The 12,919-nt window shown below is 43.7% G+C and overlaps 2 protein-coding genes across 7 annotated transcripts in view; one reads left to right on the top strand and one right to left on the bottom strand.

Moving 5' to 3' along the window:
• Positions 1–12,919, bottom strand: part of EXOC2 (exocyst complex component 2) — a 608,573-nt gene that overhangs the window by 63,720 nt on the left and 531,934 nt on the right. The gene's annotated exons all lie outside the window — the stretch shown is intronic.
• ZNF518B (zinc finger protein 518B) lies at positions 7–3,358 on the top strand. The gene has a single exon (XM_034660421.1). It carries the CDS (start codon positions 91–93, stop codon positions 3,337–3,339), a length of 3,249 nt encoding a protein of 1,082 aa, XP_034516312.1. The 5' UTR covers positions 7–90; the 3' UTR covers positions 3,340–3,358.

Here is a 12,919-nt window from a genome sequence, read left to right as displayed (position 1 = left end):
TCCGCCAATCACGCAGTTAGATGAAGGATGGCCCCTAAGGATTTTATCATGTGAAGTCTTCCTGAAGTTTCTGGCTTTCTCTTTATAGAAATGCAAATAAAGAAGATGAAGGATATTGGACAGCAGTTATATACCACCCAAGTGAATGACGGACATAATTCCTTGACCATGTCCCCCAAACAACCAAATGCTAATAGAGCGACTCGACCAGACAGACACGAAGTGCAAGCTCTTTTGTGTCAAGGCTCAGAGGCAGAGGCTGCCGTGATGACCGTTGCTACGTGTGTGAAGTGCAAAAGTGTTCACAAAGTCCCGCTTCAAGATTTGAAAAAGGGTACTGGGCCAAGCCAGAAGGAAGACAAATACGTTTGCTTCAAATGCAGCCTCGGTGTGGCTACTCCCCATTTTCATTTTGTGAACAGTAATCCCAGTGCTACTCCCGCAGGAAATAAAGCCGAAGCCATCTCCGGTTCCGTCGGTAACAAATTTAAGGTAAGGAACTTTAAGCCAGGCAAATACTATTGCGACAAGTGTCGATTTTCCACAAAGGATCCTCTGCAGTACAAAAAGCACACGCTTCAACACGAAGAGATTAAATTCATCTGTTCTCACTGCAGCTACATTTCCTACACGAAAGGGGAGTTCCAGAGGCACCTCGTGAAACACACAGGCATATTCCCTTATCAGTGCGAGTACTGCGACTACGGCGCCATCAGGAATGACTACATCGTCAAACACCGGCGCAGAGTGCACGAGAGGGCTGGGGGAAGGCGGCCGCCCAGAGCTGTTGCCAAGCTGGAGCCAAAAAGAATCAGCGCATCGAAACAAAACACGGAGGTCTTAAAAGCTCCCAATCCAAGGACTGCATTTCAAAATAAGTTGTCGGATCAACTCTCCAGGTTCTCCCTCCACACAAATAAAGACAAAATGCACAATATCATGTTGTTGCCTGAATCAAAGGAATGCCAAAAAGACGTAGTGTGTATTCCAAATAAAGTGACCCTGGTGGAGCCAAACGAAGGCAGTCTGTTTGAGAACAGAAGCGTGGAGGTGGAAGTGTTGTCGCCAGCGAAAGAGCCCGTCCAGCCGGGAATGCCGTTAACGGTGGTGGCACCGGCAGAGCTCGTGGTCCCTGCAAACTGCTTAGCACAGTTGATAGATGTGAAGGTCGTCAACGGGACCCAGCAGCTTGTCCTGAAACTGTTTCCTCTGGAAGAAAGTAACCGCCCTGAAGCTGGTGGGGGCGAAGGGGGTAATTCTGAGCGTATGACTAAAGAGAAGGGTTTGGCCGAACCAGAAAAAATGGTTTCTGCAAGCCAGACAAAGTCACTGGCGATGGAAGGCAGCGTTGGGAAATTGGCAGGCATTGATAGTCTTCAGTCGTCAGTTCAGAAACAGCTTAAAAATGTGAAGTGGGTCAGGTCTTATGATTTTTTCATGTCAAATTCTAGTGTGCACCACCACGGAGAATCCCTCCTCAACCCAGATACAGTTGAGGATTTCCAGAAGAAAAGTAGTCCGTATCCACATAGACCAGCTCTTCCTTCTCTCTCCTTAAAAGGTCATTCTCCAGCATCTGTAGTGAAAAACAGTGTTTTCCACAGTCTCGGAGCTGCATCAAACCCTTTTCCATATAAAGCTGCTGTTTCTTTTGCTGAAGATGGAAGGACCTCACATGGTGACTCACAGCAGTTACTTCCCTTGGCTGCGTCACCTGCAACCATGTCCTTCTCTGGAGAAAAGGGCTTGTTGCCTGTAAGTACAAATAACTTGGAACCTAGAAATGAGATCAGTGTTCCTGGAAAAATGTTTCCCTCTCATAGGAAGTTGAAAGACAAGCAGACAGAGGAACACAAGGCAGTTTCGAGTACAGGCCAGATTTCCTCTCAACATAAAAGCGAGTATTTACACATAAATATACCAGGAGAAGACAGAGTCAGGTCTCAGCCACCCGCGGAGGAGCCTTTGGAATTAAAGAATCCTGAACGGACTAAGGACTCTTTCGATGGTCCAGTCATCTCGTCAGTATTTTCTCTGAGCTCTGGGTCTGAAAACGTCCCTGAGGGCGTTAAGTGGAGTAGTTCAACGTCCAAAATAAAGTCAATTGAACTCTTGCGCAGAAAGATAGCTCAGTTAATCGAGTCCTGTGGCAAGCCGTCATCTTTGTCCGCAAATAGCACACATCGCCGTTCTGTAGCGCAGCCATCAAAGGGCACCTCGAAAGCTGCTCCTGAAGGTATTCACGAAATTAACGTGTCATTTACTGGCACTGGCTGTCCCACAGGTGCGCCCCCAAAACCGCAGGATGATGGTGGCATTAACGGGCCGCTCACTCCTCAGCAGGTCTACCCACGGTTTATAGAAGGCAGCAGTGAGAAAACTGAAAGCAGAGTAACCAGGAAGGGCCATGTTGCTACTCCAGTATTGATCCCCAAAGGGGCTGTGTTGAGGGTTCTTAATTCTTCTGAAGATGCCCACATTATAGAGGCGACGTGTGAAGCCCCCGTCAGCATACCTTGCAGTGAGACACAGCTGTTAAAACCCATTCCGTTCTGCCCAGTGAGACAGACAGACTCAGACTTACAGTCTTTGACCAGTGAAAGTGGGCCAATAGATATGTCCCAAAATGTTGATATACCTCTTCGGCCAAAACCAAGAAAGGAGAGTGCTATTTGTAGCACCATGCCTAAAAAAACTGGCCCTTTGCACGGTCAGCAAGGAAGCAGTGACCTGAGTAAGCAAGGCAGACTGCTTTCCAGAAGTCTTCCCATAAGTAAAAATAAAACCAAACAAGTGAACTCATCCAAGAAGAAAAGCAAAATCCAGGCTGATCCCAGCCGCTATCTCAAGGATCCTTCAATTTTTCAGGTTGCAAGACAGCTTCGACTGATTGCCGCTAAACCAGACCAGTTGATTAAATGCCCCCGTCGGAACCAGCCCGTCATTGTGTTAAATCATCCTGATGTTGACTCTCCGGAAGTGACCAATGTGATGAAGGTAATCAACAAGTACAAAGGCAATGTCCTCAAAGTCGTCTTATCGGAGAGGACTAGGTGTCAATTAGGCATCAGACGGCATCATGTTCGCCTGACGTACCAGAACGTGGAGGAGGCCAATCAGATAAAAAGGCAAATGATGTTGAAAATGAAACTTAAAAAAGTTCATAAAAACAACTACCAGGTGGTGGATTCCTTGCCTGATGACTCATCACAGTGTCTATTTAAGTGCTGGTTTTGTGGGCGGCTGTATGAAGACCAGGAAGAGTGGATGAGTCATGGCCAACGGCACTTGATAGAGGCAACTAGGGATTGGGATGTTCTTTCTTCCAAGGGCAAATAAGTAAAAAATGGTCTTTGAAGCAAATTGTTTTCCGCCCGCCCGCCCCATCCGGACTCAGTAGGAGAAATGCAGATTGTAGGAATGGGAGGATCGATCATTCTTCAGAAACCTTGTAGGAATGTGGAGAGCTAGGAGTCTTAACTGAGCTAAGTGACCGGACCTTGGAGGGTTTTTGAAGCCCCTGAAATAGTCCGCACAAATCTACGTACAGGCATTTTTCTGGAAAGAAGTGAAATTTCCAGTGGGATCTGAGACTTTTCTTTGTTTAGCACCCCTTTTTGCTGAGTAGATACAGATCTGTGGTGATCTATTCAGAGGGGCAAGTGTTGAGTGTTTTACACGTTGCTCGTCGTACAAAATGCTGCTGAGAAATTAAACCCAAATCTCGGTGTACACTTCATTTTTTCCTGCATTAACTCATGCGCTGAATATTTGGTACATAATGGAAATTATATCCTCTACTTTGTTATCTTAAATTTGGTTATAGAAAAGTAGGTGGTCTCTGAAGTTCCTCACCCACTCGGCAGTACTCAGAGGTGTTGTCTGTAGCACAGAGCACTGTGCGTTTTTTGGCCACTTTAAAGAATGATTCCAAGGGTTTGCCTGAATTTATTCCTTCAACACCAGATGTTAGGGGAGGAAAGAAACATTTTCAAATCCTTCCTTTCTTTTTAAATGTCCTGATTTATGACAGTTGAAGAGGGAATGTGCCTTTAAAAAAAAAAAAAGAAAAATGGTCACAGAGGGAGAATATCTATAATTAAGGCTCCTGTTTGCCCTTACCACCCTCACGAACATAAAGTAACCAATTTAAAATGTGAACAGGCTTCTTACAACACAGATAAAACTGGGAGAGACAGCTCAAGGTAGGACTGTAAAGAGTTCGGACTTTAATGTGACCCTTAGGTTCCATTTGAGACTCACGCCCAGACGGGGGCGAAGGCTGCGTGCGCTGTCTCCAGCACTCACGGATCTCCGACCCCGCCCCCAGCTCAGCCCGCTCTCCCTCTGCCAGGTTGCTGAACAGGCTGTCCGTGGAGTGAGACGCTTCCCTACTCACCTCCTGTCCCCGTCTTTGTGTGCCTTTGAGGTCCCTTAAGGCTCTCCCTCCTGAAAATACTAAAAACGGTCAGGAATCAACAAAATAGAAACATCCCACCCTCTTTGTGGAGGTCATAGAAACACTTCCTGCTTTTCACCGATAGCCACGCGGTCTGTTCTCCCTCTCGCTCCCCTTTCCTAGGTAGCAATTCTCAAGAACACCTGCTTCCCTCTCCAGCAGATGCGGGACCAGCTGGTCCACACCGCACCTCTGTGTGCCTTAGGAAAGACTCCCTGGGCGCCTTCACTGCTTCTTGGGCAGACAGGTGGCGCGGGTGGGGGCGTTCAGGCTGGATCTCTCGCGTCCTTGCCCTCTCCGCCAGGCCGCGGCCCTCACGCAGAACACACCCCGCACGGCCCAGCTCTGTTTCCTCCCTCTAGGACTGCTCCTTCCTTAGGGCACTCGGTAGTGCCGTGAATGAAACTGGGGGCTGTTAGACCTGAAGAAGACCTGAGTGAGATTTCCGTTGTGTTGGTTAGTTGGAACTTTCTGATTTTCTTTTAACACGTGTGAAAGTCTTAGACTATCTTCTGATAGGTGGGATCGTAATTCTTTGTCATTGGTTCTCATTACAGATAATCAACATTTCTTATGTCTAATTGAATACATAATCATTAAGTTGGCCGATTGGTTAATTTTTATTGAAATTTAAGACTTGGGTTTTTTATATGTGTATATATGCGTGTGTGTACACATATAAATATTTTTTACCATATGAAAACTGCAGTAGCTAATTTTCTGATTTCTTATTTTATAATGAAATTATGTGGGCTAGAAAAATATAAGACATTTTATATTCTAGAAATTATTTTGGAAGCACATTTTTATAATGGTGTGATCTCATTTTTAGAAAATGAAAGCACAAGTAGGTGATGAGTCTGGTTTATGTGAGCAAACAGGAATAGAAACCCCTGAGGATCATTTCATTGCAGTATCTCATCCCCGTGCATTTCTAGTTGGTGCTTTTTGGGAAATGGACCCTGGGTACCACTTCACCACATAGAGGAGGGCACTCCAAAGTGTGAGCCATGCGTACGTGGGTACCCTGCCGGCGGGATGGAAGGCTCCCAAGATACTGAGAAGAAAAGGCTGTGATTTCTTTTTTTTTTTTTTTTTTTTTTTTTCTCCTTCTATACCTCGCTGCTCAGTAGCATCTTTCTTGAGAGGCTCGACCGTGACCTTTCAGGAAAGAGGACCATGAGTCAGGTCATAGTGTTAAGTGTTGACATGAAATATTTATACTTTGCAGCAGTAGCCGTTTTTCCAGTATTACCCAAAACTCAGCTTATGTACTTGTGTGGAGCTAAATTTTCTGAGTACACTACGTAGCTAAGTTTTTTGGGGGATTTCCAGAGCTGCGGTACTTTTTTGAGGAATTAAGAAGGCTCCTGAAAGTCATAAAAATGAGAAGGCAGAACATGACTGTCCTCCCTGTATGAAGGACTTTAGGAAATAGCTTGTAACATGTAGGTGAATGTCATGAAACATTTCTAACAAAATTGGACAAGGTAGGGGTAGAATTGTGTTGAGTATTTACATACGCCTACCTTGATTTTGAAGGACCTGTACTCACTAAATTTTATTAATAGTGCTTACTAATAAAATCTTAAACTTATTTCTTTGAGATTCTTACTTTTGGGGGTCAGAAATGAGACGATCCTGTGATAGTTATGACAGTGAAAATTTTTAAAGGTAACTCATAGTCTCATAGATAATATTTTACCCAAATTTTTATCCCCTGCCCAGAACATTTTGTGAGCCCTACTATGGGCCAAATGCTGTTTGTTAAACTAAACCAAACACAGTATATTAACCCTCAAAGCTCCATCCCTCTTTCTTCATGACCTACTAAATAAACCATCCCAGGAAACAAATATGTGACATTGCTCGGCCTTTGGAATAATTTTTGAATCTATAAATGTCAATATGAGCAGAAAACAAAACATTGCATAACACGTTTTAAGCATTATTGTAAGTCCTGGTTTAACAGTTTGTGTGCTGCTCTGGTTTTGAAACACGTTTGTATATAGAGATAGAAGTTGGCGTAAATTTTGTTAAATAAAGCAACTGTAAAATGTTCTCTGCCCTTTCATTTCAGTGTCCGGGGGCTGTTTCTTCCATGGCCTCTCATGGGATACGTCTCCGAAACAGGGAAAGGCATCCTTCTGGACAGCACAGCTGCCTCGGGTTCCAACGGGGTGTATTTGGAATTCGATGCACTGCTGGGTAACCATGCATACCCTGAAATGACACTAGGTCCCTTTTTTGTTTTGCTTTGCCTTAAATTTACAAGAGGTGCTGGTTTGGGCAGCAGTCACAGTTTTCATCCCATGTCTGTGGCCTCATCAGAGATGGTATGTGGCCGCTGCACCAGCCCTCCGTGTCTGGCCTCGCAGCTGGGAGGCGGCTGGGGTGGGAGAGCTTCCAAGCGGCTGGTGAGCCTGCTGGACACGTGGGCAGCAGCACAGTGACACCACCTGTCCATCCTCACGTCGGATTCAGCACGTACCTGGGAGGAAAGAGGATGAGGATGCTCGGAGTGGGGCTTGGTTCCCTCAGCTCATTCCAAGGAGTCAAAAAGGGAAAAGGAGAAATGGACTTGAGTTTTGGCAAACAATGAAGAAAACAAAGAGATGTGAGTTACTTAAATTCAGCAATTTGCTGTTGTCATTTGTTAGCTGACAGGGGCTGTCACCCTCCATCCCGTAGATCTAGTCTAATACGTTGTCGCCTTTGGTTATTTAGGGGGAAGCGGAAATCAGATAAGGCAGTGGAAGACTCAAGGGGGGTTGAATTGAGCATGGACGACCCAGGTAGCTGCAGTGTGAACAGAGTAGGGGCCCGGGCAGAAGCTGACGTCCAGGCCAGAAAGTGAGGGAGTGGCAGGCGCTAAGCCACCTTTCATTGTGAAGAAAACTTGAGCTCAAGAAAGACGAATGTTTACATGAAGATGAGCGAGGTAACGTGCAGGAAGCTCCCTGGCTTCTGTAAAGCTCTTTGCAGCATGTAGAGCCCTTTGCTGCTGCAGGTTACGCTCAGCGGGAATGGACTTCTTAAGGTCCTAGCAGGGATCGGACACGTAGTTGGGGTGAGACAGCATTCTGAGGAACGTGGACTCAGTCTAGCTCAGTGCTGTCCAATAGGAACAGAATGTGAGCCACATATGGAACCTGAAATTTCTTGTAGCCACGTTTAGGAGAGTAAAAAGAGCAGGTGAAGTTAAATGCTTTATTTGACCCAATACATCTAAAACAGAGAAACATTTTCAAAAAACATAAAATTGAGATATTTTGTGTATATAAACACACGTACAAAGTGTGTATATACATTTTAAAACAAAATCTTTAGAAACCTGGTATCTATCTTCAACTTACAGAAGTTTAAATTTTAATGCTAAATTTTCGTTTATAATGAGATACAGTGTCACCAAAACACATAAAGTGTGTTGAGTGGCAAGAATTTACCTGCTTCCATTTTTCCCTTTAAACGAGAAATTCAATTCTTCAGGCACCCGCACCGCGCCTCGGATGCTCTACCCACGTGTGCCTCGTGTTGACCGCACTGAACCGCCCAGGACAAGGTGAAACACACTCTTGTAAATATCGGCTCCCTCATCTGAGCTCCTTGATAGGAAGAAGTAGATTTTATTCATCCACATATCTCTAAAACTAGGGTAGGCCAGGCGAGGTTTCACTCGCTCATATTTAGGAAATGCCAATTGTGTGCCACATTCTGCATCAATGCCCCACGGTTCTCCTTCTAGACCTATACCTTAGAAAAATTGTTGCACATATGACTTTTTCAGGTTATTTAACATTTAGCTTGCAACCCTAGTCAACCAAACAAGTGTTTGTTTCTTACCGACACTGCATCCACAGTGCCAAGGCCCTGTGTAATGGGGGGGCAGTCCCATCTTACAGCCACACCATCTGAACCACTTGGGCTCCTCTCCTGAGGAGAGAAATTGCACAGCTGGGAAACAACACACAGAACTTCCACTCATGACCCACCACCCCAGAAGTGGTCACACAACCTCCCCAAGGGGCGATGCCATCCCACTGCCTCTGTGTACAGAATGGCTGACGTCTAACACCGCGGATCACAGGCTGAGTGCTGGAGGGGCGTGAATGGCAATCACCCTGTGTGGAAAGCAACGTGTCAATCTGGTAGTTGTGAAATGGTAACAGTCCGCTAAGACGCGGTGAAGATATGGGGAAACACAGGCACTTCAACATGGTATTTGGCAATGTCCAAACTTGAAGAAGTAATGTATTGTTTTCATTTGCATTGCCCTGATTCCTAGTGAGATAGTATATTTTGTAAGTGTTTATTGGACATTATCATTTTCTGTGCCTAGGCTGCTGGTATTCCTTGTCCATTTTACTATTGAATTATTTATTTTAAACTTTTAAAAGAAAAATGACACTATTAAAAACCCATAAAGATTTTTTTTTCCTTTGGGGTTGGTGTTTTTTGTGCTTTATTTTAGAAATTTCTCCCTACATTGAAGTTAAAAAGATAGCTTTTTGTATTAAATTTAGTATCAAAAATAAACTTCATACAACAGTGAACACTATAACAAAATACAAGCTGTCGGATATAGGCTTTGTAAAAGTCTTTTTTCCAAAAGGATCTGGGTCCAAATCTTTTTACATGTCAGTTCCAGGGGAATTACTCAGTGTCCTAACACCCGTTATGGGAGAGTCTGCTTTTATCCCCATGTGGGACGTTACCTCCATATACCCAGGTTCCATATCTGTGAATCTATGATTAGGTCTCTGTGTTGCTGTATTACACGGTTAATTGTGATTTTTCTTCAAAGTTAATTCTAATAAGATAATTTACCATTGACAGAGGTATGTACGACGTGCAGACACCTTCCTCAGCAGATATTAGAAAGCTATATAATGATCTTGGCTACTCTTGGCTCTTTGCTCTTCCACATGCATTTGAAAATCAACCTGTCAATCCCTGTTGAGATTTAGGTTGGAAAAGCATTGAATTTACAGATGCATTTGAAGAAAATTTCCATCAGTGGGAACATATTATTACAGTTTAGTCTGCTAATTGATTTAAAAATGTAATAGAAATAAAGTTGTGCTGGGGACCAATAACATTTTATAATTTTTTCCCTTTTTGGGGGGGGAAGATTTCATTCATAGTAACAATAAACATAATAGGTTGCATAATCAATTAAAACCATGAGGAAGGAAGAAAGAGAATTTTAAGCCATCATATCACTTGCAATAAGAGTAGCAAAATTGCCAAGTGCAAATTCAATATTTTAAAAATCAGTGGAATTCCTACACATCAGCATGGAAATAGCTCTCATAGGAATGCTCCTATCACCTCTGCTATTCCACAGTTTAAGAAATGTCCTAATCACTGGGCGTTATACACAAATAATGAATCATTGAACACTACAGCGAAAACTAATGATGTACTGTATGGTGACTAACAACACAATAAAAAAATGAATTAAAAAAAAAAGAAATGTCCTAACCAATGTAATATGAAATTATAAATTAAAATGGGCTTCTCTGTATTTTCTATGTAAGCAAAAGATTAGAGCTTGAAAGAAAGAAATATTGGGAGAGACAAAACTTTCCTTAGAGTTTCACCATAATTTTAGAGTTTCAGCATAATTTTTCCATAGGTTCTTGAAAGATATATTTTATCAGGTTAAGGCAATTCCTTTCTATCCATAAGTTGCTTCGCTGCTTTTTTTTTCCCCACAACTACATTTGTTAAATTTATATAACATATTTGAGTACTTTTTCTTTCTTAAAATTCTAACACAGTGTATTACTTGAACACATTTTTCTCATGTTAAATCTTCCTTATATTCCTGGGATAAACCGTACTTCCTCATGATCTATTCATGTGTATATGCTGCTGAGTGTCCAGATCTAATGCTAGAATCCATGTAAATGGTACTGGTCTGCCATTTCTTCTTTTAGTACTGTCCCTATACTATGTTATCAAGGTATACCGCTCTCCTAGAACGGGCAGGTCACTCCCTCTACTCCGTTTGATGCGAATTATCTCAGAGAATGGAGATCAGTTGGTCCTTGGAGAGTTCATGCTTCAACAAAAACATCCTGGCCAGGCATCTTTAACAGAAAAGGTGAAACATGGATGGAGGGAGAGGAAGTTTGGAAATTCTCAAATACCGATTTGATTTCTACAATGATTAGCTGGTTTTTTTCAGGTTACCTATTTTTATTAAGTTAATTGTGCTCCTCTATTCTGTTCAATTCCTTACACCTAGAAAAACAGAAACAATAGTCCTGTCTTTTTGACGTTTACATGTGAGTAGGATGACTCATATTATTTTGTGGGACATACAGGTCCATATGCCATCATGTAGAAAAATTACATCCCGTCTGACCGAGTCAATAGAAGTCATAATGTCAATCCCTTGGAAAAGTGTGCATTCATAACGTTCCAAAAACAAGATTTTATTCAGCTCATGAATGCAGCCCGTAAAACCTCTGAAAGCAAGGTTCGCCTCATGCCAAGCACACTTGAAGACAGGCCTCCGTATGGATAAAGAACAGCTAGACAGCAAAAAGATCAGCCTGCAAATCTCTGGCAGAGAAGGAGCCCTCCCCGAGTGGCGGAGAACGGTCACTGCGCTGCTGTCGCTAAAGCTTTTGTCTTCAGATGTTTCTGGGGCACTTGTCATTCATCTCTCACAACCCCAGTGCCTAGCATCTGGGCTCCCTCGTTGGCAGGACGGTGGCATGCCTCATCTAGACTGGGGGTGTGTTCCCCTTTAGAGGACCCAGGATGCCAGACAAAAAGCCCATTATGCAAAGAGTTGTCTGATAGCAACACTGAGCCCATAGCAGTTAGAATATGATAATAAAACTCAGATCTGTAGTGGTTCAAATTCAGCCAAGATTTATGTATCCTTGTTAAATTCAGCCAAGATTTATGTATCCTTGTGTGTAATCCACTGCCAATCTCCCCTTGGGGCCATATATTTCAGGTTTTGCGGAGTACGTAACAGACAAGAAAGGGGTGGAGGAGGAAAGACGGCTGGCTCTTAATGGTGTCAGCTTGGAGGTGACACATGCCATGTCTCTGGCAGTCTGTTGGTTAGAATTAGTTCAACAGCTTCAACTAACTGCTCAGGAGTTTAGGAAATGGGGGGGGGGGGCTCATGGGAATACTGGTAAACAACAACTTGCCACATTAACTGTGTGACTTTGAGCAAGTAACTCAACTTCTCTGTGCCTCAATGCATGTAGTATTAGCCCTGATTTTTGAGCCCAAGCGAACATATTTTATATCTTGCAGCTTATGAGAATTCACGCAGCCAGGTGGCATCTCAGATATTAAGTATTTGATGAAGTATTTATCCACTAATCTATTAAACACCTTTTCTGGGGCAGACACACGTGATAGTGCAGCGAGTAGCACACTAGGATCCTCGCCTTCACATTGCCTGGAACTTTCTTCTCAAAGTGTGGTCTGTGGGCCAGTAGCATTGGGATCGCCTGCTCTCTTGGGAGAACTACAGACTCTCCAGTCCCATCCCTGACATCCTGCATCAGAACCGACAAATCCCTGGGTGACTTGTACGCCCATGACTGTTCGAGAAGCACTGGCCTAGAAAAATGATCCTTCACTTCGGGTTTCATCTGGCTAATTCTTTGTTTCCTTTCTCAAGAACACCTGCTCTGACTCTCTCAAACCCACCCCCATCTCTAGGTCAGGGATTAGACGTTGCCATGGCACTGCTGTTGCTCTTAGAAAATGAAAGGGGAGAAAGTACTCTTCGTCCAGTGGGGAAGCCGGCATACTTTGTGTTTTCAGAACAAGCGGCATATGCAGAGCCATAGGCTATGATTAAAAGTAATATGAACAGGGGACAGGGTGGGGGCAGCAAGCAGGAAGGAAGACAGTAGGGAACTGAAGGACAGCACCTTGGGCTGGACGAGCTGGGCCCCGAGTCACAGAGGAGAACCCAGGGCTGAAAGAAGTTATTGTATGGTTTCACTCATTTATAGAACGTAAGAAGTAGGAAGATGGGCAGGAGAAGAAAGGGAAGAAGAAAGGGGAGGTAAACAGAAGGGGGAATGAACCATGAGAGACTATGGACTCTGGGAAACAAACTGAGGGCTTCGGTGGGGGGTGGGGGAACGGGATAGGCTGGTGATGGGTACTAATGAGGGCACATATTGCATGGTGCACTGGGTGTTATACACAAGCAATGAATCATGGAACTTTACATCAAAACTAGGGATGTACTGTATGGTGACTAACATAATATAATAAAAAAATATTATTATAAAAAAAAAAAGAAAGAAAGAAAGAAGTGAACCAAGATGCTATTGCGGCCAAGTGGTTAAGAGCTCGCTCAGGACTCATCTCTTAAACTCACCTCCTGCAGGCTGACCTCCTGCTTTCTTGGTGCCTGTCATTTTATGGCCCCCGGTTTCAAGGGAGCTGGGGCTGAGAGCAAGACCT

The sequence above is a fragment of the Ailuropoda melanoleuca genome, chromosome 5 (assembly GCF_002007445.2).
Source record: "Ailuropoda melanoleuca isolate Jingjing chromosome 5, ASM200744v2, whole genome shotgun sequence".
NCBI lineage: Eukaryota > Metazoa > Chordata > Mammalia > Carnivora > Ursidae > Ailuropoda > Ailuropoda melanoleuca.
Note: the sequence above shows the minus strand (reverse complement) of the source record. Positions and strands in the feature narration are given on the sequence as shown.